Source organism: Trachinotus anak, unplaced genomic scaffold (genome assembly GCF_046630095.1).
Source record: "Trachinotus anak isolate AG129_WGS33_773 ecotype Australia unplaced genomic scaffold, CSIRO_AGI_Tana_v1 ptg000032l, whole genome shotgun sequence".
Classification (NCBI taxonomy): Eukaryota; Metazoa; Chordata; class Actinopteri; order Carangiformes; family Carangidae; genus Trachinotus; species Trachinotus anak.
The window spans coordinates 24,954,791-24,979,833 of record NW_027273883.1 but is presented as its reverse complement, the minus strand read 5'-3'; the positions used below and the strand labels follow the sequence as shown (position 1 = coordinate 24,979,833).

At 39.4% G+C, this 25,043-nt stretch overlaps 2 protein-coding genes across 2 annotated transcripts; both read left to right on the top strand.

Moving 5' to 3' along the window:
* Positions 1-224: 224 nt before the first annotated feature.
* Positions 225-12,986, top strand: LOC139613042 (14-3-3 protein zeta-like). Its single transcript, XM_071469334.1, has 6 exons — positions 225-358; positions 2,749-3,060; positions 6,897-7,020; positions 9,530-9,693; positions 9,889-9,984; positions 11,862-12,986. The coding sequence occupies exons 2-6, from the start codon at positions 2,758-2,760 to the stop codon at positions 11,916-11,918; spliced, it is 744 nt and encodes a 247-aa protein (XP_071325435.1). The 5' UTR covers positions 225-358; positions 2,749-2,757; the 3' UTR covers positions 11,919-12,986.
* A 2,940-nt stretch (positions 12,987-15,926) lies between these two features.
* On the top strand, positions 15,927-22,520 carry LOC139612549 (polyadenylate-binding protein 1A). Its single transcript, XM_071468198.1, has 15 exons — positions 15,927-16,765; positions 17,012-17,205; positions 17,365-17,480; positions 18,195-18,334; positions 18,438-18,532; positions 18,707-18,844; positions 19,049-19,144; positions 19,298-19,570; positions 19,662-19,752; positions 20,688-20,810; positions 20,925-21,067; positions 21,395-21,479; positions 21,647-21,777; positions 21,938-22,028; positions 22,154-22,520. Exons 1-14 carry the CDS (start codon positions 16,573-16,575, stop codon positions 22,025-22,027), a joined length of 1,908 nt encoding a protein of 635 aa, XP_071324299.1. The 5' UTR covers positions 15,927-16,572; the 3' UTR covers position 22,028; positions 22,154-22,520.
* Positions 22,521-25,043: the final 2,523 nt, after the last annotated feature.

Genomic DNA, 25,043 nt, shown 5'->3' with positions numbered 1-25,043 from the left:
TTGATGGTATAGAAACACTTTTATGTGTAGCTTAGCCACCATCAATGTCCAATGTTGGGCCGCCCCCGATACTGCTGGAGCTCACAGTGTGGATGCTCATACCGTTATCATTAGTTATCTTACTTGGTGAGAACGGCCTTTATAATGGTAATGGGGGGAACACTACAACTCCCATAATGTCTCTTGTTCGGTTGCCTGGGTAACGTTTGACGTCACCTCCAACCCCCTGCTCCCTCCGGGCCGTGCCTTGGACTGGTGTGATTGGAGGGAAACCCCGTCGACTATATTCGCACAGACGAGCGGAGAGAATCAGCTGTAGTTTGATACGCCGACATCACTGCAATCAGCCAGTACCCAGGTATGATAGGACTTACAGTTTTTAAAATTGTGCTTTTACCTTTGCATTAGTCAATGTTAGGTCTTCTAAGTAGCAGTAGAATGTAGCGACAGTGGACGCGCATTTTCTCCAAATGACTGTGGGCTGTATGTAGCGGCGACAATTATCAGACCAACGAACAATGACTAGCTTAGCAGCCGTTTGGGATATGTCTAACGTCTGGTTTCAAAATGGGACAGAAGACGGGGAAGGCGTGTCAGGCTTAAGATTGTTGCTCGGATTTTCTGTAACATCGGCTACAAACGTTAAATCTGCCGAGTGAAGAGATTTGTCAGGGTGGTGTAATCTAAGAAGTGTGCATGTCACTTGATATAAATGAGCGGAGGTGATGGGGATGTATTGTCTGGGAAGAATTATTGCGCTGGCTTGCAGTTAAGTATATACCTTGTTCTTCAGGTTACGTTATCAGTTGTCCTGATCTCAGTTTTAGTGTAAGAGATATTACAGGTCTGTACGTCAGTTTTATTTGCTCATGTTAGGTGTCAGGTAGTGCGTTAGCAAACTCACAGGAGGAGGTTAATTGTCTTACGGCGGCGGCGGCGGCCAGTCGGGCGGCTCAGCTCAGATGCACCCGTTTTAACGGTTTGGCGTCGCGATAACCGAACATGTTCATGATCTTTTGGTACGAGGGAAACACAAACGGTGAAAGGTGTGTCAGCGTAGCTGTGGAAATGGGTGTAGCGCTCAGCCCGTTTGTGGAGGCAACCTGGTTGGGAATGCCTCGGTTTCAGGAAATAGTCTGCGCCATACTGGAAATGGGTCACGAGGGCCTACTGAGAAGCCGCCATGGCTTGATTTTCTGCGCCAGCTGGAGTCTCACGCCGCGGAGGTGTCTCCAGATGTGCCGGGAGCGTTTCTGGGCCCACCGCGGACAGATGTGTCGAGGTGCATCTCAGCGAGCGAGGCTTAAACGCGCTGTTATTTCGCACTTTTGCGCTTGCTGGGCGAGTCTCAGGTGGAGGGATGGGTGTGGTGTGCGCGCTTACGGGGAGAGGAGGGGACGCGTTTGCCCCGGAGGACACATCCGTTTATTTTGTGCCGTGACTGTAGCTTACATGGTTGCGAATGGAATTCAAGCGCTTGACTCAAGTTGTAACTACTTGTTAACTTTTTTTGTTGCATAGTTATTTACTGATGTACCAGTGGGTCATGTTGCATCATGTCCATGTGTCTGGGTGTTGAAAATGTTACAATTCCTGCAGATTGGTAAATCCTTTTTGCGTTCGGTGTTTAGATATTTTTAAACACGGAAATTGTTCAGCAATTCGGGTTTATGAGTGTTTTGGAGTGGTGGAAGCAATGCTACAATAAAAAACATAAACATATTTGTGTGTTCTTCAGGTTAATATTTGTTACTTTTCAAGGAAACATGTCAACTCCTGTTTGAAACAAAGAACTACTTGTATCTTTCTGCTGATGGTGTTTGTAATATTGTGATTTGGACAGTTTTTTTCTTTCTTTTTATAGTCTGCAGTTTATTTGCTCACCCAACTTGATAGAGAGTGTGATCTATGTTAGAATTTGCTTTCTTTTATGTATTTCAGGTCAGACTTAGAACAAGTCACTCTGCATGTACTGCCTGGAAAAAATGTGATTGATTCTGTGGAAGCCCGTTGGCTAATTTGGATGGGTCAAACGGATGTGTGATATTGATGTCATGATACTTCCTGTGTATTGGTGTTAAAAAGTAATGTACCAGCATACATAGTCTGAAATTTTTTGATAAAGCTGTGTCAAAACATTCCATTACAAATGAAACATTTTGTTGTTACAGAGATGCCTCAATCATATTGTAATTTTTTTTCACGACCAAGTTAGATAATCAAGTTCCCACTAAAATTGTAATGTCTGTCAAAATAATTGCAATATGATATATTATATTGAATATTTTTTTTTTTTTTTTTTTTTTTTTTTTTTTTTTTTTTTTATAAAAACATCGTTCAGGCCTTCTGCAGTGTAGCCATTTTTCTCACATCACTATGCTTATGGGCCTTGCAGGCATTATTTTATTTGAATGCAACTAAATCTTTACTTACTGCATCTTCTCATTTAGCTAACAAAGATGCAATTCAAATGGATGTAATCTTTTTTTTTTTTAATAGATTTTTAATTTTATCTAAAATATATAGTCAGTGCACTCTTGCTTTTTTTTCTCACTTGCTCTGTTTAGTTGATAGCTCTTGATAGCTCTTGCCATACTACATGCTCTTAAAATTTTATTTTGCTCTAAAGGTTTTGGCTCTACACATTTATTATTGGGTACTGGTGTAAATGGGTACCATCCATATTTAAAAAAGTCCCATTAATTGACCTCAGCTGTTGTCTTCTTTTCCTTCCTTTTCTTTCTCCAGTGAGCAGTCATGAGCGAGGCACCCCAGAAGGAACTGGTGCAGAAGGCCAAGCTGGCCGAGCAGGCTGAGCGTTACGATGACATGGCTGCTGCAATGAAGGCTGTTACGGAGGATAGCGAGCAGCTTTCGAATGAAGAGCGTAACCTGCTGTCAGTGGCCTACAAGAATGTGGTGGGGGCCCGCCGCTCCTCGTGGCGTGTGGTGTCCAGCATCGAGCAGAAAGCTGAAGGCAGTGAAAGGAAGCAGACCATGGCCAAAGAGTACAGGGAAAAGATTGAGAAAGAGCTGAGAGATATCTGCCAAGATGTGCTGGTGAGATTGCTAAAATTTCATTAGACAGCATTCCTGGCTTTATTTGTTAGTAATGTCTTCTTGCCATTTAGACATAGGTATCCGGAACTTAAATGTTCTTTACAGATTAATTTCGACATGACAGGGCTGCTATGGAATAAAGCAAAAAGTATATGGTGTTTTCTGTTTAACTTTCTTAAGAAGGTGACACATGCACAGTCGGTCTTTCGCCAGTTTGTACTCAACTATGTACTGCTGTAGCCTTTAAGTTAATTTGATGACATTCAAGTCAGACTTGTCATGTTGGCGGTGTTGCTACAAGATGCAACTAAATACATGAAAGTTAGTTAGGCTCTTTTTTAGATGTTAAGTTGACATGTAAAATTGCCATTTTATTTACATAATGTAGTGCATGTCTGATAGTGGCTTAAGCTCTCTTTAGCAACTATGGGGTCATCACTAACTGTCCAGGCCTCTATTTGCTGAATGGTTAAAGGTGTACAAATGTTAACTGTTCAATCTAATCTGATATTGTGCAGTGTCAGATTAGCATTTTACCTCAAACAATAATAATCCTCAGAAAGTTTGATCACTAGATTTTGGGCATGTCAAACTGATGAGGCAAAAACAAGGCTTTATAGATTTACCCCAGGCAAATTACTTCACCCGGTCATCTCCTTTTGATAATCAGATTTTGTGAAGAAATACTGGATGACTAAGGAGTGAGTTGAACTCCAGTAACTTCAGCAGTTCATGTTGTTGGATGTGTCGTTTCTGTCAACAAGATGACTAGACCTCATAGAGAAGTGCCACACCTAGACTGCTTAATTTCTCTTTCTGGCTCCAGCTAAAGTTTTCCAGCTTTCATTAAGTCATCAGTGATGATGTGTAGCTTATCATGGCATTCTTGTGCACATGTGACACTGCATTGGAAAAGGGGTTAAAGTGGTGTGAGGGTATGTAAGAAGAGGAGTTTTTGTCTTTCAGCAGTATGTGAGTTGGAAAATGTGTTAATGTGACAAAATCAGGCCTACTGCCTAGTAGGCCTGATTTTGTCACACCTGCAGCAGCAGTAGAAACTCCTCATAAAATGCAGTCCACTACAACACCATCAGTAACTATGACCTCACTGGTAAAACATAATTAAGTTAACACTTCTCTGACAGTTTTAACAAAACTGAACATTATATGTATAAGGGTAAAATTATCTGGCTTTATGCTGGAATTTCAGCATGGGGTTGTTTTAGATTAAAAAACAGATAATATTCTTGCAATTTTTTGTGGTATAGCAAGTATATGGCTGTATATGTAGGTATTTAGCCATTAGAACCCTTTTATTAACACTTGTTTACACTTAATAAACTTGGTATTTGGCTCTGCGAAGTGTCAGCTCAATAATGCATGTGACAGCGTACTAAAAAAAAAAGTCTTAATCAGACTTTCATGTTTTTATCAAACTGCCTGTTTAAGAGAGTATCTCATCAGAGTTTAAATATACAAGAGACGATCCTTAGTGTAGCCCTCTGTTTTCACTACATCTGTCTTCAGATGATGAATAATGGACCTTTTTTAGTAAACCTGGGGCAGAAGTTAACAATCCTGAATCAGTGTGGCACAATGGCTTGGAATAACTAGTCCACAGGTTTAAAGAGTGTTATCTGCACAATACACAGATACATATCCTTTTCTCTTCCACAAGAAGCTGATTGGACTTTACAAAGTTAGTCAATTTGTCACATGCCATAGATGCATCAGAATTCAAGGCTTTCTGTGCACAGCTCCTCTTTATCAAATAGTGTCACCAGTTTTAAACAATTATTGTAGTTTTACTAGTTTTTGTACTTGATGTACTGTAGCCATTTGTAGGACCTCTGCTACTCTATGCTTCTCAGCCTGTATATTATCTGATGACTCACAAGGGCCTAATCCTATAATGACAGCAGCTGAGCACCAGCGTTCTGGCTCGCTGATCTCACTTTGGCTGAATGGCCTTATGGGGACCAAAAGAGAAACAGAGATTATAGCTACAGTGTACTAGAAGCAAATTAGTTTGTAGAAGGTGTTGTCCCACCACATCTAAAGACATTTTTACTCTTGTTCTGAATGACCATTATCAAAGGCAGGATGAAGAAGTGGTTGTCATAGAGATGGACAGTCACAAATCAAGTGGGGATAATGGCACATACTTTTGGACAATTACTTGTCTGTGTTATCATACTTGTGACTTAAATGATGGAAGTAACAAAGACAAAGAGACCATGACTACTTCCTGTAACTTGCCTTAGTAAACCTGGCAAATTGCTGTGTAAAGTGGGCATGCTTATTGGTTGTTCAAACCGACAGCAAACATTTGTTTTACCAGGGTTGTCGCTTTGGTGTGAAGGTGATATAAGCAGACATGTTACAAGGGAGAGATGAAAACAATTTAAAGAATGAATAGAAAAGTCTGTAATGCTAATGATGCCGTTTGTATGACACATGTCCTGCCCTGTTTCCAATAAGCCAATCACCTGCTTTGTAACAGCAGAACCAGAAACATATCAACGCAATCGCGTTGTTGCATTGATGTAAGCAAATCCTTACATATGCGTAGCAGAAGTATACCCTCAGGCGGGGAAAAGCATTTTGAACCTCATTTTGGGGCAAAGTCACCAAACCTTTTAATCCAGCCGATCATGCATTGAAAACCCAAAGGGCTTCCCTGAACCCTCACATCAGTATAAGAGCATTCTGCAAATGCAGGCTCTTACATCAACCTTGTGTATTCCTTTATACTTGAGATAATATACAAATGCACTGTGTAATCATTAGGATCTTGTAGAACTTGTTAAAAAATGTATCCATTTGGGAAATTTGTCTATGTTTGAACTACTAATATCATGTGGTGGTTGTGTTCTGTGAGCCAACATTATATTCTTTTTCAGACCAAATCTATGCATTTTTTCAAGGTGTGACCTAAATGATAACTATTGTATTCTACTAAGGGACCCTGGCTCAGCCCATGACATTACTATTCCTATGTTGAGAGCCTTAATGTGGCCCATAACTTGTGCCGTCTCAACGCATAGTTTTAGAAATCAGCAGGCTTTGTAAATTTAAAGGGAGGTCTGGGCTGGGTTTCATAATAGCATATCATCACTAATGCCATGGGAAATTGTACTTTCCTGCTTGTTTAATCTGTCTGTTTTTTGTTTTTTGTTTTTTTTTTTTACAGCTAGTATGCTAGGGTACACTCCCACCACTTAGCACCATACATTCCCTGCCAGCTAGTATTCAGATTAGCAACAGGGAGAGGCTATCAAGTGGTGCATGCTTGTGATGTAAAGAGCCAAGCTGGGCTCTGAGTGACCTACTTCCTCAGCAAAAGCTCATCAGGAGTTCAGCAGCCTGGCTCTCTGCTCTCTTTTTCCACCCCTGCCATCTTTCATCCATATTCCCATCCTCCCTGTCTCCTCCACTCTTTTTCACTCACCACTATCTTCTCTCTTCTGTCCATGGTCTCTGAAGCATCTGTGATGGGGCTCAGGCAAAGTCGGAGGCTGAAGCCCTGAGGCTATTGGACATAGTATAATCAGTTGAAATAACTACCACTGCTCAATGGTCAATGGATAAGTGGTGTGTTTTTAGAGGAAAATGAGCATTATTTTAATCAGTGTTAAAATTCCGTTCTTCATAAATGAATTGTTTACACATTTTACACCGATTGTTGAAGGATGGAAAACACTCTGTCTCATTTCAATATCTCCCAGCCCCAGCTGTAAAACAAGCTATATACATTACAGGTGATACATTGGATTAAATACCTTAGAACGTCTGTTTTTTTTCTAACAGTCTGTTTTGTTTGTTTTCTGTCACAGGGTCTTTTGGACACTTATCTTATTCCCAAAGCCACTGCAGCAGAGAGCAAAGTCTTCTATTTGAAAATGAAAGGAGATTACTTCCGCTACTTGGCTGAGGTGGCTTCAGGAGAAGAGAAGACAAGTAAGTTCTGTTTGAAGTCCTTTTTATATTGGGGGGGTATTTCATTTTCATTTATGCATATGTACGTTGAAAGCTGGATTGTAAGAACTGATATCTGAGCCAAGTAAGACGTATTAGACAAAATCCTATTAAATGAACACTTGAGTATTAGGATCAGCTTTACGACACTGGCTCCTCGATGATGACAATAGTATCGCAGTATATGCCTTTGGCAGTAATAAAGAAAGGATAGATGTACTCGAATGCTAACATTTTCTGTCATTCTTGTCGACTGCTGGTTGTTAACGAGTGGCTCTTTTTTAATGCAAGAGTCTTTCTCTCTCATTTCAATTTCATTCTCATTTTGTTAACCCTTTTGCCCAAAGGACAAAGACATGCCATAAGTATACATAAATAAAGAATAAATACACATTGGTATTGCAAAGGGCAGTTTCTGTATTTTTATGTTTATTTATGTCTGCAACTTATCCACTTATTTAATTATGTATTTCTACATTTATCTATTTCTGTATTTCTGTGTCTGTATGTTAATTAGGTAGGTGGTCCTACCTCATGCTGTCTAAAGCCAGAATGGTTATAGCAGTGTGACTGGATCTTCTACTACTGCCTTGACTTGACTGGTAACACAGCAGCTTTGCCTTTTGCTACAAGCCACGTAGCTAAACTTGTGTTGTTCAATTCAGTTTTATTTATGTAGTAGCAAATCGTAACATACATTATCTCAAGGCACTTTATAAAGTAAGGCCAAGACCATACATTGTTGTAAGAGAGAAACCTGACAGTTCCACCCATGAGCAAGCACTTGGTGACAGTGGAGAAGAGAAACTTCCTATCAACAGGAAGAAACATCTGACAGAATCGGACTTAGGGTGGGTGGCAGTCTGCCTCAACCAGCTGGGTAGAGAAGAAAAAATGAGAGAGAGAGAGAGATTCACTCACTCAGCAGAGTAGAATATGGCAACACTGTTACTTTCTTCAGTGGAAAGTAGCTCAGGTTTATCTAAAAGTTGCTAGTTTTGTCACAAGGTGCTTTTAGAAAAACACAAAAAATTTCACTAAGAATGTCTGACAAGTCACTGAATCCAGTGTCAAAGTTGCTAAGTTGGCAACATTGGAAAGGCAATGTAAAGGCAGTAGTAGTAGATGCATTCAAACACACCACTATAACCAATCCGACATTAGATTGCGGTTGGCCCGCCTACCTAACAGACACAGAAAAGCAGAAATGAATAAATAAAAGTATCTTTCAACCACACACTTGTTTGAGTTTTCACTAATCTTTTTTTCCAGTGAAATACAGGATATTTTCACCTCTTTAGGCCTCTAAAAATTCAAATGAAAGGAATGACAGAAAAGTCACTGCTCACATATCATATGTATATATGTCACATTTATAACCTGTGACAAGCTTTTGCAGGTGAACAGTGCTTTGTTTTAATGGTTCATGAATGAAAATGTTTGGGAAACCACTGTGGTAGTATATAGAGAGCATGTTTATGAACTCTGCAAGAAAGCAAGTGTATTTTCCAAAATCTTAAACTGCTCAAACCAGGCCTGAATCAGGCTGATCACTTTAGGTCTGAGTTGGTTTTAGGAATCGCCTCGTTCTGTTTGTTAAACTTGTTTGTCATTTCATTAGAAGTCTTGTTTTCTGATCCACCTTCATGACACAGGAATCTATGAAAGAATTGATAGATTGAGGATTAGACAGGACATCATGAAAATGGACTCACCATCTTTTTATTGACATTTTTCCCAACCTTATCAGTCTGTTAGGCTTTTTAGACTGCCCCTAAAGATCATCCTGAAATCCCCCACTTATTTTTGAGTTAAGCTTGTCAAGGTGGTGTTTAACATATACCAGGAAATACAACATGTAAGTGTAGTATTCTATTTTCTGAGCCTTTTTTATATACCTTGCATCTGCTTTATAAATCCCCCTTTTTCAAAGTCCAATTCTAACAAAGTCTATTTAGGCCTTTGGAAACAATTGTGTGGTTAATCTCACAAGAAGCTACCTCCCTGGGGCTCTGCACCCAACACCAATACCACAGAGGGGTGTGGCACTTCAACAGTATTAGTCATAGTTTATTCTTATGGTATTTCTGTAGTGTGTTGGAAAAATCATTAGATACGTGTTAAGATAAGATAATCTCCTTTAAGAAGTAAAGTTTTAGTAAAGTGTTGATTCAACTTTATCTCTTTCAGTTGATTATAAATAGGAGTATGATGCATTTCTTTTCAACAGCACCACAAACTAGTCTTCATAATGACAAAACATATTCAGCCCCTCTCTGAAACAGTTTCAGCAAGAACAGAGCATAACCATAATGAAAGTAGGAGTTACTGCAGGACTCATTGCTGATTGCATTAATTTTAGATAGGTGAACCTAATAAACTAGCAACTGAGTGTGTTGTATAGTATCTTTTAGTCTTTTCTATTCTTTTTATACATTGTATGAAAGCATTATACATGATAACAGTTTTCATGCTCTTTGTTTTCTCTCAGCCATCATCAAAGACTCGCAGGCTGCATACCAAAATGCCTTTGATATCAGCAAAGATGAGATGCAGCCCACGCACCCAATCCGTCTTGGTCTTGCCCTCAATTTCTCCGTTTTCTACTATGAGATCCTCAACTCACCTGAACAGGCCTGCCAACTGGCCAAACGGGTAAGTTCACAACGCCACAGAACTCTTCATATTTGTGAAACTGTTAAATTGAGATGTACTAATTATATGACAATAAAAATCTGCATTATTTTTGAAGACTGATCAGAGACACATACATTCTACTGACACATAACTGCACAGCTTGTTTTAGTCCATCATTTTTCCACCAATTAAAAATGTTTTTAATTCTTGTAGGCTTTTGATGATGCCATTGCAGAGCTCGACACACTGAGTGAAGATTCATACAAAGACAGTACACTAATCATGCAGCTACTGAGAGACAACTTGACAGTAAGTTTCATTTCAACTGCACCTACTTATTATTATTTTATTTGATTTGTCTGACACTTATTTCTTTTCAAACAATTGTTTGGTATATAATGCGTCTCATAGCCCATGGTGATGTTTTAGTCCAAAACCTAAAAAATTGAATTTGTATTAAAAAAGTAAGGGAACCCAAAAATACTCACTTTACAGGAGCTGAAACAAGAGACTATTTTGCAATTTTAGCTAAAAGAAATAATGTATACATGAAACAATTCAGATTCATTTTCGAGTGATTGAATAATTTATTAATCGATTAATAATTGCCGCTCTCATTGAAATAACATTCCTATGAGCTGTGCTTTTCTCAGTGATCTATACATGTTTCTAATCAACACTGTGGCCTTAAAATACCTTGATGATGGGGTGACCTGACGGCCATATGGTTAGGGCACATACCACATGGGCACAAATGCCCTGAGCAGTGAGTCCCTGGCTTAACTCCTGGTCGGTCAGACTATTTGCTGCATGTCATTCCCCTACTTGCCCTCTCCTCCACATTTCCTGTCTGTTGCTATCCAATGAAAAAGACAAAAAACATGGGGATAGTGTTTTGTAACATTTTTGGAGCCATTCAGATGGCATACACTGTATATTTAAGCAGCAACAGGGGACCAGTTCCATCCACTTAAATGGTCAGTTGACCCACATATTCTCACTTGCACCAAGTGATATCTAGCATTTAGAATAAAAATAGGTGTAGTAGAGATTAAATATATTTGAAGACTTATGATGATATGTTGATTTGTATGTCATTTAGCCTACTTTGTTTAAAGTGGAAATCTTGATTTCACTCCTTGGTGTTTGGTGATACCTGTATTAACAGCAAATGTGATTTTAAATGACAGAACTTTAGAATAAATTTTCATAAAGACGTCGGGCAATAATTGGCCTTTGTACATAATTCTGAGCAACCATGATCTGATTTTTATGCTGCACACGGCATGAGTCTGCGAACAGCAGGGCACAGTGAAAGTTGTTGTGCACCTCGCTGGGAAGTTGGTGGTATGCAGCATAGCACCTGCTTTGTACCACTACTCTGTGAAATATTTCAAACTGATCCACTCTCAAAAAATGCAGAAAATAACAATCATCATCTTGTTGATACATTTTTGATGAGTGATGGTGTAAAGTGCTGAGCTCACTTACATTAAATGTCTCTGCTTTTCCTTCTACTACCGGTTACAAGTAGTACAACTTGTACTACTTGTACACTCATGTATTACCAGTTAAATGCTTTTAATGGGAGGCTGCAGCAGTAGGAGATGTTTAGTTTGCATTAGCAGACACTTAGTTCGTAATACTGTAATGAATATTGCAATACTTTCATCAATGGGCAATGGACTCAATCACCATTGTATTACCTCATTGGGCAATAGATACTGACTTAAAGGACAATTCAATTAAAATCTTAAGCCATTTTAAGTTGACCAGGTTTGGAGGAGGAGCTTGTTTATGTTATATGTGGGTTAAATGTAAGGAGTTTTTATTTTTTGTTGTATGGGTATATATGATGTACACCTAAATTGGAAAATCTAAATAAAGGATTTAACAGAGACAAATATTTAAATATGGCCTAATAAAGCTGTTAATTCCAATGCTCTTAAAATGGCCAGCACCTTTGCAAAACACTCACACAATGTCTATACAAGGGTACATAACCCATTTGTGTCTGGTCACTTTGGAATAGAGACCATGCAATGCTCCTAACACTGTTTTCCAATGGAAATCCACTTCTTTCAAAGATAAGCTATTAATGGCCGTTGCCCTCTTTTCTTTACCCCTACTCTGCCTCGTCTCTGACCCTGCTGTTCTCCTCCCTCTCACTTTGCTTCTTTCTTCAGCTGTGGACCTCTGATAGCCAGGTTGAGGGAGAGGATACAGAGGAGCCCAGAGATTGAGCCTGACCCCCATAGGCATCCCTGTCTGCCTGCCATCGTCCCAGCTCATCTTCATCATGATCATCAACACTGAGACCACCTCACTATCATCATCGTCATCCAACTCTCTCCATCTTTTTCTATTTAGGTGTCTCAACACTCATCTCTCCTATCGGTTTACGGTTTCCTCTTTTGTAGTAATGGGGAAAGGGGACGGGGGTTGAGGGTATGTTTTAAATTGTCTGCTGGGAGGGTCCATGTGGAAGGGTAAAGTATATTTTGGGTTAGTTGCCTGTCTGCTGACCTTTTTTTGTGTGTGTATGTGGGAGCAATAGGGGTGTTGTATTAATAAGGTGGTGGATGAGAGGGGAAGTTCTTGAGTCATGAAACATGCAGCAGGTTGAATTTTTAGATTCAGACAACAGGTTATACTGTATATGTATTCTATTCATATTAATGGTCTTATTCTTGAATAGCACCATTTCTTGATGACCAGCCTGTGGTTTCACAAAATCAAGAGCTGGCTTCTCACCTGAGCAGACAGTCGCAGTTAATCTGTACTTGACGAGGAATGACAGCAGAGGTAGAGTGGAGGAAGCAAAGGGGAGTGCTGGAGAGGGAAGGCAAGGTTTAGTTGGAACACAAAGGTTACATTCCGTTTACTGTCGGTTTCTCAACTTTCTACTCTTATTTTGTTCTGTTTTCGGGTGACCTGCTTTTGTATTTCTATGTATCACTTATGAGGTATAGAAAATTTTGAAGAACAAAAGAGCACACAAGCTTGTTATTGTTGCTGTTTTGTATGAGCACAGCAGCAAAAAAAAAATCCCACATGCTTATGTAGTTGCTGCTTTTTCAAATTAAGATTTTTATTTGTTTTGTCTTTTATTCTCTTTTTTCTTTAAATACTTGCCTAAACTGCATGTTGGTAAGAAGTAGTTTGTGGAGATGTAAGGAAGGTTGTTGTCTGGCTGGCTAGCTTTGTTCATGTCTTTGTAATTTTCATACAGAACACCCAAGCTTAACTGTTATTTGGGGGGAAATGTGTAATTTCATGTAAGTGGAATTAAAAAAAAAAAAGAAAAAAAACTTTGATGTTTTTGTCTGTTTTGAGGTGACATACTGGTTATCCAGAGTGGTCCAACAGCCCTGGAGTTTTTTGTTTTAACATTTATATGTTCCAGTCATCTACGTATAATTCACATGAATGAATTTCAATGTTCTGCAGTGGTTACCCTGCTTCAAAAACCAGTAGGATTTGCTCAATATTGTGGTGGTAAATCTAGCAACCATTTTAACTCAAACTTTATTTTCTGCAAATTGCTGTACAAGAATAAATGAGTCACACTAAGGTGGAGGCCAGGAGCAGACGAGACCCACAGAAAGTCCTCCCTCTTTATTATACACCAGTTTCACTCAGTGTCTCCAATGCAAATACGCCGCTGTGACAATGAGGCCTTTTGTTTCTTTGTAATGCATCGTCCTTGAGCTACATCATATAGACTTCTTGTTGGAGGATTAATCAAAGATTTCTTTGTACCCAGGAAAATATAAAACCCTGAATACACTGGACTTTTGGAGACCATAGACATGCAAAGTCCACTGTTCTATCACATCCAAAAGGCAAAGCTAATCAAAAAGCACTGAGCAGAACAACAGGGTGGGTGACTGGAGGCCATCATTTCAGAGGGCTCAAGTATGTCCCTTATGTTCTCTTACATAATCAAGAAGCCAGTTGGTTTGCTTCACTGCCACTGTTTGAACAGCTAAAGGAAAGAACTTTAAAACTTTCCATCTACATAGCCCTCTGGGTGTGTCTGCTCAACTGCCGTGGTCATGGACTGGGGAGGAGGGACTGCCACAGAGGAATGTTGAGCTGCAGTGCCATTAATCCAACCCGGAAAAACACAACCATGACAGACGGTTCCGAAAGTTAGAGATGTCATAGTTATGTTATGGAGCATCTTTGGTCATGTGCACACTCTCAGCAGGGAAGTCCCAGCAAACATTTAACCAAGTTAACACATTCAGCTGTGTCCTATGGGTGATGCAAAATATTATAGTCACAGTGAACCCTAAATTATGATTATGTTGTATTTTGCAAAGTCCAATTAGAATCCTCAGGAACAGGTTGTATCCATTGAAAAACAGGGTGAACATGTAGCATAACGATAAATAGACGATAGATTAACATTCAGTTCATTAATAATTTTTATTAGATTACATAGGAAGAGTGTTTTCTTGATACAATAATCTAATCCTGAAATATCTGAAGATATTGTTCTTCAGTAACCCTAGATAAAATATGCGCAGGCAACACCACTAGAATTTAAAGGTTCATAATCTGAAAGGAAGGATGCAATATCATGCCATACTTTCTCAGCAGTGGTGGCGCTTTTTCCAGTCAATGTGAGTGTAACATGTATTGAATGTACTGTGTCAAGCCAAAGCAGCCTGGAAATAGTATTTGATTCATAAATGTCCTCTGTCAAACTTAAAGGCATCCCCTAAATTCACCCTAAATGAATTTAGGGGATGCTTTAATGACTTAAAGCATTTGAGGTTAACGGTATAAGACACCAATTCCTGCTGTTATATGGATAACTGTTTTTTTTCCATTCTGACTCAATGAAAGCTGCAATCTTTGGGGAATGAATTACAACTATTCTTTCATTTGCAACGGTTATGAAGACTAGGTAGCAATCTAATAGTTCTGCTATCTCAGAGAAACATGTTAATAATCGAGTCACAGAGTGCCAAAAAAGAATCTATAAAAGAATAAGAAAATAAATGTGGAAATATAAGGAGGAATAAATAGAGTATGTAAAAAATGTGGACATATACAGAGAAAAAAATAAATGTGGAAATATAAAGACAACCAAATATAAACATGATAATTTGGACATTTATTTTTTCATTTATTTCTGAATCATATTTATGTAATATTATTTAAATATATGTTTAGAATACCTATTTCTATATATATACATTTTTTAATTTTTCAATTCATTTTATATGATGTTATGTATCTATTTTTATCCTTTTATGTAATATCAGTTGGCTGTGTGTTTGCCTTTTTTGCTTAGGCTGTGTTGTCAGTTCCTGCACACATGGATCCTGCCTTGGTAGGATCTTTTTATTGGAGACAACAGGAAGTAAGCCCTGCTCATACCTGGCCATAACATGCATCTTGGGTGAATTGATCACAAGTGGACAGCTCTCAGTACATCAGTTCACATTTAGCATTAGAATGCTTCTTCACATGTGTCACGAGTGACCACTGCTGTAGATGCATATAAATATGTACATTGTTTCTGTTTGCCAAGACCAAATGCAATGTTGTTTTTCCTGCTAATGGTAGGTACTTATTGCTTCTTACTGTAGGTACAGGTAAAGTAAAACTAACCAGTAAGTGTACTGTAACCTGATTGACATCTTGACCCCTAAAATAATAGCTAAAGCAATAGGTAAAATGACAATGAGAAATAAAGGGATAAAAATAAATAAATAAATAGACTACTTTGGGTGCAATAAATGAGTGAATATACTTGGAAATCTATATACTGTATATACAGAAAGAAATGACTAAATGTGAAAATAAATGAAAATGCTTATAAATCAACTTTGACATGGTTATTTGTCTTATATTTCCACATTTATTTATTCTTTTATTTAGTTCTCCTTATATCTCCACATTTATTTTCTTACTCTTTTAGATATACTCTTTTTTTATGACACTTCTATGACTCCACAGATGAGTGTGGAGCACATGAGTGCACATGACAGGAAATATCTTATTCTGTTGGCCCTAAATTGGCCATTGACACTTTCTTTACATTCCAAAGCAGAATAGAGCTGAACTATGTATGCAGTTTATTTGAAATGATCATTAATGTATTATAAGACCAATACATCTACACCCATGGTAATAAAAGAAATTAAATTAAACATAAAATATCGCGAGATGTATGACGTCAGCCTTGGTGGTGAACGCGCAGTAGTTTCGACTGGAATCGGGAAACAACCTCTACCGACCTTCCTTTCATTCCCGTAATCCGTCTGCGTAGGGTGTGCTCCGGAGCTAGTCTCGGCACACATTTTATTATTATGAAACAAACCAAAAGCTAGAGCGCACACGCAGACATATTTTTATAAGAAAAATAAAAATCGGTGAAGCAGGATTTCATTTGCCAACCCACGCAACGCGAAGAAGACGCTGCCTTCGAAAAAGAACGAAAGACGGAACGAGAGGAACGTTAGCACGTTGAGCAGTTAGCGTCATTGTTGAAAGCGTGTGTGATTAACGTTAGTCAGTTATATTGTTAACTACACATTTCTGCCTGTTAAGGGCTTTGTCATTCAAGTTATCATTGTAAATGAGAGCATTTGCGTCGTCTACCACCGCCAGGTCAGCTTAATAACTGAAAGAGTGCGAGTTACATCGGTTAGGCCACGCTCCGACATTTTGCTAACCAAGCTAACTGGCCCACGTTGCTAACGGTCAGGATAGCTACTATTAGTGTCTGCGCCCTCGATTTTCTTGAAGCTATCGAAGAGACCAAGAAGAACAACCATTCCTTATAGGAGGCTGATATTGGCTGACGGTTGTCGACAAAATATAGAGCTGCAATAACCCTACAATTGTCGTATAGCTTGTGAACACGCGTCGTCGGACATGAATCCCAGCGCGCCTAGCTACCCAATGGCCTCCCTATATGTGGGGGACCTGCATCCAGACGTTACCGAGGCCATGCTGTACGAGAAATTCAGCCCGGCTGGGCCCATTCTCTCCATCAGGGTGTGCAGGGACATGATCACCCGTCGATCCCTCGGCTATGCCTATGTGAACTTCCAGCAGCCTGCAGATGGTAGGTTTATCATAAAGTAATTAAGTAAGGACTGCTGACATGCCATATTATAGCATCTGTTTCAGTTGCACTATTGGTGTTTTTGTCAATATGTTCCTGTCACGTCATTAAAAGATTTCAGATTGAGCTCTAAACATGTCATTCATCTGTCATGAAACATGTTTCTTCTTCCTTCTATAGAGGAATTTATGTCATTGCATTGTGGAAAATGTACCCAGTTTCAGATGTTATGTCATCTGCTTTCAGCTGAGCGAGCCCTGGACACCATGAATTTTGATGTGATTAAAGGCAGACCTCTCCGCATTATGTGGTCTCAGCGTGACCCCTCGCTGAGGAAGAGTGGAGTGGGCAACATCTTCATCAAGAACCTGGACAAGTCCATTGATAACAAGGCACTCTATGATACCTTCTCTGCATTTGGAAATATTCTTTCCTGCAAGGTAGGCAAAGCAGAATTCATTTTGTCTGCCTCTGCTTTCTTGTTTGACCACTACTTTGCATGACTAAAGATTGCAGCAGGTTGAATCTGATTGTGTGTCTGTTTTGCAATGCATGATGTTAAGGATTTTTTTGACGTGCTCAAATTTCCCTTTTCCAAGGTGGTTTGTGATGAAAATGGCTCAAAGGGTTACGGCTTTGTACACTTTGAGACCCACGAGGCTGCTGAGCGGGCCATTGAAAAAATGAATGGCATGTTGCTCAATGACAGAAAAGTGTAAGTGTGTCTACAATTATACTCACATAAATTAGTGTTTGGGGGTGTCTGATTAACATGAATTTTACACCTAATACCTTTTTTTGTGTGTTTATTTGCATCTTGTCCGCAAACTCACTTAGCTATCATCCCAAATGTACCTTTGGTTTTTGTATAACCCAGTTAAGAATGTCAAACATCCCAGAGAAATGGGTCAGGTTTAAAAGATCTTAGAGCATTATAAGTAGAGAATGTTCCACCCTGCTTGCTTTGTCCACTTGGAGAATGTCCCCAAAAATTCTATAAAGTCTCCCAGGCTCACATTATCACCACACAGTCTGGTCCTCCATTGCATTAAACCCAAAATGCATTCTTTAATAAACGTTTTGTCTCTGTCAATGGTTAAATAGCTATTAAAATCTTAAAACACTGCAGATGTAAAAAGCCAAGTGTGTGCTCCACTGTAGCTAGTGGTGGTCAACACTTTTAAGTGAAATAATTATCTCATATTAAATGATAATGTCTACGTGAATAATTTGGTTGGAAGAGAAAAATAAAGAAATGCATTAGAGTGATGTCCCTGAACAGCTCTGGGCAGCATTTAAGGGCTGTCCATTTATTTCAGCAAAGGTTGGTGGAATAGTACGGTAATTTAGGAGTTAAGGAGATAAGTTCACAGCACATATGATTTATTTATTTTACCTAAATTTAAAAAAAAAAACTTTTGACCAACAGATTTGTCGGACGCTTTAAATCACGCAAAGAGAGGGAGGCTGAGCTTGGGGCACGTGCCAGAGAGTTTACCAATGTCTACATCAAGAACTTTGGGGAGGACATGGATGATGAAAAGCTGAAGGAGTTGTTTGGCAAATACGGTAAGATGATGATGATAGTTCAAAGTCTACAGGTTTATTAAGACGGATGTTACCAGTGTAATTTGGCCTGTTAAATGTGTTGATAAGCTGTTGTATTTTATAGGGCCTGCACTCAGTATCCGGGTTATGACTGATGAGAGCGGCAAATCCAAGGGATTTGGCTTTGTCAGCTTTGAGAGGCATGAAGATGCACAGAAGGTTAGAATCAACTTCATGTTCTTTTCTTTGGGGACATTTCCCCCTGTCGTATCTATGCATTGGCAAACAAAACATCCACTTACTTGGCACTGTACCTCTGCTGTTGGTTAAGAATCAATATAAACATCTTCTGTTTTAGCTTGATTCAGTGGATGTCTGCTCATTACATTGCAGGCTGTAGATGACATGAATGGTAAAGAACTGAATGGCAGGCAAGTGTATGTGGGCCGCGCACAGAAGAAAGGGGAGCGCCAGAATGAGCTCAAGCGCAAATTTGAGCAGATGAAACAAGATCGCATGACAAGATACCAGGTTTGTTTGTCTTCAACTCTTCAGAGAAATTAAATTAATTTGTTGCTTTAACTACAGGTATGTCAATCGCACATTTTTCTGCCATCCAAAACCTCCTGGGAACTAGTCTGTCTCTAGGTACAGTTATGGCTGGCTATACAAGACTAGGAGTTGATTCGACTTATTCCTGAGAGTACAATCTCACTGTCATTTTTTGTTTACTAGGGTGTCAACCTGTACGTGAAGAACCTGGATGATGGTCTTGATGACGAGCGTCTGCGTAAAGAGTTCTCTCCATTTGGAACCATAACAAGTGCTAAGGTAAAGATTAAGCATTAGATGTGCAAGGTTGAAATGTTTCAAGACTGGGTTACAAATTGAGATTGTCTTTATATGTTTCATTTTCGTGTAATTTTATGGTGATGAAGAAGACAATAAGTCACAATAAATGCTAATCAGTCTCTCTTCTGATAGGTGATGATGGAGGGTGGCCGCAGCAAAGGATTTGGCTTCGTGTGCTTCTCTTCCCCAGAGGAGGCAACAAAAGCTGTGACAGAGATGAATGGACGTATTGTTGCTACAAAGCCACTGTACGTGGCCCTGGCCCAGCGCAAGGAGGAGCGTCAGGCCCATCTAACAAACCAGTACATGCAGAGGATGGCCACTGTCCGCGCTGTGCCCAACCCTGTCCTCAACCCTTACCAGCCTGCCCCACCCTCAGGCTATTTCATGGCGGCCATACCTCAGGTAAGTCAGTCAATTTGCTTAGTATACAAAACCAAAAATTTGATGACATGTTGGTTGTAGAGAAATTGATCTTTGCCTCCATTCTTCTCAGGCCCAGAACCGTGCTGCATACTACTCCACCAACCAGCTGGCGCAACTCCGCCCTGGCCCCCGTTGGGCCACTCAAGGAGTGCGTCCTCAGCGTAAGTAGCCACATTTGTATAGCTCTCGTATTTATTTATTTTTTTTGTATGAATTGAAGTTCACGCTGCCTCCAGGAAAAAGCCATATGGTTCAGTACTGTGACAGTTTAGGTTGCCTTAGACAGTAGGTCAAGGGACTAACACATGTCTTCTCCTGGCATTCAGTTGCTGTGACTGTTAAATACTACAGACCAGAATACTCAACTCTACATATTTGATGTCCTTGTCGTTTATAAGAAACTGCACCCTGTACACGAAAGAATGCTGCAGAGCATGTTTGGGAGCATCAGTGCTTTCCAGATTTGTTCATATACCTACGTCAAATGTTAGCCATGATGCTTGTTAGCATGTGGATTATATTTCTGATAATATTGGAAGTATAATGAAACATATTGTTTTACTTCCACTTAATACCCACATATCCTGTTTGTGCGCCCTGCACTTATTTCTCACTGAAATTCTTGAAAACCTGAATTTACATTTATTAAAGACCCCCTTGATGAAAATCAAGTTAACATTATTAACATGTCCATATGATGTGTTTTTATACAATACAAAACATATTGTGAGTGAAATAAGCAGTCAGTGCCATGGCTGCGCATTTTCACCTTGGAACGGCACTGAACCAATGACAGTCCCATAAACAGACAGCCAGGGTTTCATGTGTAACATAACTAAGCAACCAACCCTGTCAACTTTCAGGGACAAGTGGAGAGCAGTGATGGAGCTGTGAGGTGTGCCATGTACCATGTTCAACTAAATATTTATCATAGCAGATTATTTTTACACAGCTGAAACCATATGTGGAGAGGAACTTTATTTGGATTGCTAAGTGATACTGTAAATGAGTTGATAACCAGCTTTTTTTAATACTGAAAGAACGTAATTGAAACTACTTAATAATGGATCTCCAATTCTGTTTTCTCTTCTTTCAGACTTCCAAAACATGCCCAGTGCTATGCGCCCATCAGCTCCCAGGCCCCAGGCCTTCAACACCATCCGCCCCACCACCACCACCAACACCCAGGTCCCACGGATGATGGCTTCCCAGCGTATGCGTACGTATTTCAGTTTTCAGAATTGAAGAATCTGCTATTTTGTTCCTCTGTTACTTCCTGTTTTTCATTAGATGTACTTTTTGTAACATGCCTTTTTCTCCTTCCTCACCTCAGCCACCCAGGCCCTCGGCCAGCGCCCTGCCAGCGCTTCAGCCACTGCTGCCCCAGTGCGTGCCATGCCCCAGTACAAATATGCTGCCGGTGTGCGCAACCCCCAGCAGCACATGGCCTCCCAGCCACAGGTCACCATGCAGCAGGTAAAAATTCCATTGACTTTCATTTCATTGTAAGGCTTGGAAAAATATGAGCACAGTTTCATTCCCAAACATGGTTATTGCAACTGGTGGTACTACAATAAATGTGCTTTTGACTACACATAGTGATTCCTGATGTCAACCTTTTAACCAGCTAGATTTCATTTGAATTAAAATCAGTAAATTCAAACAACACCCATCACCAGTGAGTCATTCATGTGTGTAGAAATAGATTGTAATAACTACTCAGTAGTATTAGTTGTGAAGTGACTAATTTTAACTTTTGGCTGGAATGTGTCCCTCAACTCAAATCTTTTTTCCCAATCTTAGCCTGCTGTCCACGTCCAAGGACAGGAGCCCCTGACTGCCTCCATGCTGGCTGCCGCCCCCCCTCAGGAACAGAAGCAGATGCTGGGTTAGTACTTTGTGTGCTCTAATTTTGGAAGATCTCACATGTACTGGAGTCTTTTGAGAAATCAATAGAATTTTTCCTAGTTACCAAGTTATTTGACATCTTATGTCTGGTTTCCCACATCAAATTCATTGGTATTTAAATGATTGTTGCTAACTTTTTTTCCACAGGTGAGCGTCTGTTCCCCCTGATCCAGAACATGCACCCCAGCCTGGCAGGCAAGATCACGGGTATGCTACTGGAGATCGACAACTCAGAGCTTCTTCACATGCTTGAGTCACCTGAGTCACTGCGCTCAAAGGTCAGTAAATGGTTAATCTGCTAGATAGATCTCTGTGTAAGCCTGTTGGTTGAGATTATTTTCTCCTTTGACCATTCTCATTTTTGAAATTTGTGTTCCTCGTAATCAGTTTGTGTTTGTGCTCCTTATGCAGTGATAAATTAAGTGTTTGCTGTTTCAGGTGGATGAGGCTGTTGCTGTGCTTCAGGCCCATCAGGCCAAGGAGGCTGCTCAGAAGTCCACCACACCTGCTGGTGTGCCCAGTGTCTAAGGTGTGTGTGTGTGGGAGGGGCTTTATTCTCATAATATAAATTGTAGATAACACAGTTGAAAGGATATCATAAGTTAATGAACTACATTGTAAGCTCTAATATCCTTTTTTTAATTTGTTTTACAGATTGAGCATTTTGAAACCTGCTTCACCGATGGAAAAAGAGAAAAAAAATATTAAACATTGAAAAACCTAAAACTCTGAAAACATCGCAAAATGATAAATTATTTCTTAAAAAAAGAAGAAAACAATTGACTCTGCCAGGTCTAGGAATGGTTTGACTGGACCTTGATCATAAAAAAAAATTTGTTGAAAAAAAATAGCAAAATAGAGAAAATTGAAATTATACATTTGAATGCATTCCTCTGTTTTATGTCATTTTACTGTGTCAGTGCTCAGAGTATCAGCCATGTTCAGGAAGGTGGTAGCTGAGCGTTTTGAGAGGTGATTTGTATCGTAAACTACTGGCTGTAATAAATTCTCATTCAAAATATATGGCTCTTTGTTTCATGAATTTCCATGAATTTGTATTCCTTAATATTAGTACACAGAACATATACCCCCGTTTGAGTATTGTATGCGTCTTTACAGAACACTTCATACACTTGTATTTATTTCACTGAACTGTGCTGATTCGTCAGATGTTTTTCTAAGCGTTAGTTTTGCAGTCTCAAGTCTGTGTTCATGGATTGGTCAGTTGTCTTCCACCAGGTGTCAGTATCATTTGATGACAGTTTATCCTTAAAATCAAGCACAGGGGGCATGTACAATATTTTGGAACTGATGAAGTGTGAAGTTGTTAAGAAAAAGAGGCCGCACATCTTGGAGGAATACAGTAACTGCAGTTTGTTACATTTGTGGGACACAACATGCCTACATAATCACTTGCCTACCTTTTTTGATACATAAAAGTTGAAACTGAAGTGGTGCAGTATCCTAAGCTAAACTAAAGCTAAACTAATTTATAAAAGGGGTGTGTTGCATTTGTATTCTTAATTCACATAGTAGAAAAACAGGAAATTGGTTATGGAGATGGAGGAGAAAGAGTGCAGGTAGGAAGTCATCAGTCATCATGGATCATCAGGAATCAATTTTAAGTTGAAACGTGTGCTTTTATCACACTTCCAATAGTCACCGAGTTAATTGTATTGTTGGACAGAAAAGCCCATTTGCTATATCACCATACTGTTCAACTTTATATGGGCTGTAGGCTCTTCCAATGTATCCTCTGACAAATAGGACTAAAGATTCGGTCTTGTTTGAGCTGAGCCAGACCGAACATATATTAAAACCTGAAATAGCACATGGCTGACCCAAAGCAACTTTCCACTGGGATTTCATAGGATTAGCCAGGTTTGACTCTTGTTTTTCATATCAGTTCATGCTTCACAGAGGGTGGATTTTCAGTGAATATCTTTCATATCCACAGTTCCTTGGGTTCATGTAAAACCCCATCAACACTGTATGTGCCTTCTGTTCTGAGATGAGACTGTTGGTTCTCCTGTTTTTTTATTTTTCATTTGCTCTTGTGTAGCCTGCTTGTAAAGCCCTGTAGATGTAGATGTTACAACCCAGCTCTGTGAGGGGAAAGGGAAACAACATAAATCCAGGTGGAATTGCTAAATTAGGACAGTTATTGCTTATAGTTATTGACAATAAATGAGAAACCACAAAGGAAAAGGGCCTGCAGGTGCTGCCAAATAACACAAAAAAAAGTTTTTGGTAAGCTTGCCTGGTTTTATCAAAGGAAAACAAAATTGTCATTATTATGAATTGCCTATTGAAACAAAGACTGAGAATGTCTTCCAACAAGAACAGTCTATCAACAATTACATAGAGAGGGACATAATAATAATGATAGTAATAAGCCTTATTTATATAGCACCTTTCAAAGCAGAGTTACAAAGTGCTTTACAAGACAGAATAAATTTGAGAATGAACAATAAAACTAAACATTAAAAACAGTTTAGACAGAAACGCCTTGGTGAGACAGGTCAGAGGAGAATAGCCAGACTGATTGGAGCTTACAATTGTGGTGAGCAGGAAAGCATCACAGAATACACAATACGTCCAACATTGAGGTGGATGGGCTACAACAGAAGACCACATCAAGCTCCATTCCTGTCAGCCAAGAGCAGAAATCAGGCGACAATGGGCAACAGCTCAACAAAAGTGGACAGTTGAAGACTGGAAAAGCATAGTCCTGTTTGACGAATCTGGATTTCCGCTGGGGCAGTAGATGGTAGGGTCAGAGTTTGGTTATTCTTGCTGACCATGTGCTTTTCCTTAATAGGCACAATTTACCATCTTCTAATGGCTACCTCCAGCATGATAATGCAACATGTGACAAAACGAAAGTCGTCTCAGTCTGGTTTCATGTATGACCGTGAACTTCAGTGGCCTCCCCAGTCACCAGATCTGAATCCAGTAGAACACCTTTGGGATGTGATATAACAGTAGACTGGCAGTATAAATGTGCAGCTGACAATCTGCAGAAATTGTGATGCAATAATGTCAACATGGAGCAGAATCTCAAAGGAATGTTTCCAACATCTTGTGGAGTACATGCCACAAAGAACTGAGGCTTTGACAGCAAGGGGAGGCCCTATTCGTGTTGTGCTCCTAATAAAGTGCTCAGTGGGTGAATCATGTCAGGGATGTCATTTCTGAGGCATGGTTGAGCTTATTGCTTGACATTAATGTATTCCTTGCATTCTAGTTTACACAACACTTGTTGCAATCCATAAAGGTTTTCTTCTTGGCAGTTTAATTTACTTTTAATTTGCTTACTAATTTAATTTAATGTACTTCATCTCTCAGACTTCTTAATAGTTTATTAATGACATTTATGACAGGCTGATTATTTAGCCTGATAGATGTTTTTTATGCCTGTTTATGCAGGATAGGAGCTATGGATAGAGAAGTGATTAAAGCCCCTGGGCTTGAAGATGGCATCAGGCGTCATATTCCCTTGAGCTGTGCTCATATCTCTTTTTTAATTTTTTTTTTAAAATTT

What these genes read in the sequence shown, in the direction of transcription:
- LOC139613042 (XM_071469334.1), top strand. Translation starts at nt 2,758, where the DNA reads ATGAGCGAGGCACCCCAGAAGGAACTGGTGCAGAAGGCCAAGCTGGCC. An exon ending in ATATCTGCCAAGATGTGCTG is followed by an intron (nt 3,061 to 6,896) that starts GTGAGATTGCTA and finishes TTTCTGTCACAG; the next exon opens with GGTCTTTTGGACACTTATCT. An exon ending in CCTGCCAACTGGCCAAACGG is followed by an intron (nt 9,694 to 9,888) that starts GTAAGTTCACAA and finishes TAATTCTTGTAG; the next exon opens with GCTTTTGATGATGCCATTGC.
- LOC139612549 (XM_071468198.1), top strand. Translation starts at nt 16,573, where the DNA reads ATGAATCCCAGCGCGCCTAGCTACCCAATGGCCTCCCTATATGTGGGG. An exon ending in TTGCTCAATGACAGAAAAGT is followed by an intron (nt 17,481 to 18,194) that starts GTAAGTGTGTCT and finishes TTTGACCAACAG; the next exon opens with ATTTGTCGGACGCTTTAAAT. An exon ending in GGAGTTGTTTGGCAAATACG is followed by an intron (nt 18,335 to 18,437) that starts GTAAGATGATGA and finishes TGTATTTTATAG; the next exon opens with GGCCTGCACTCAGTATCCGG.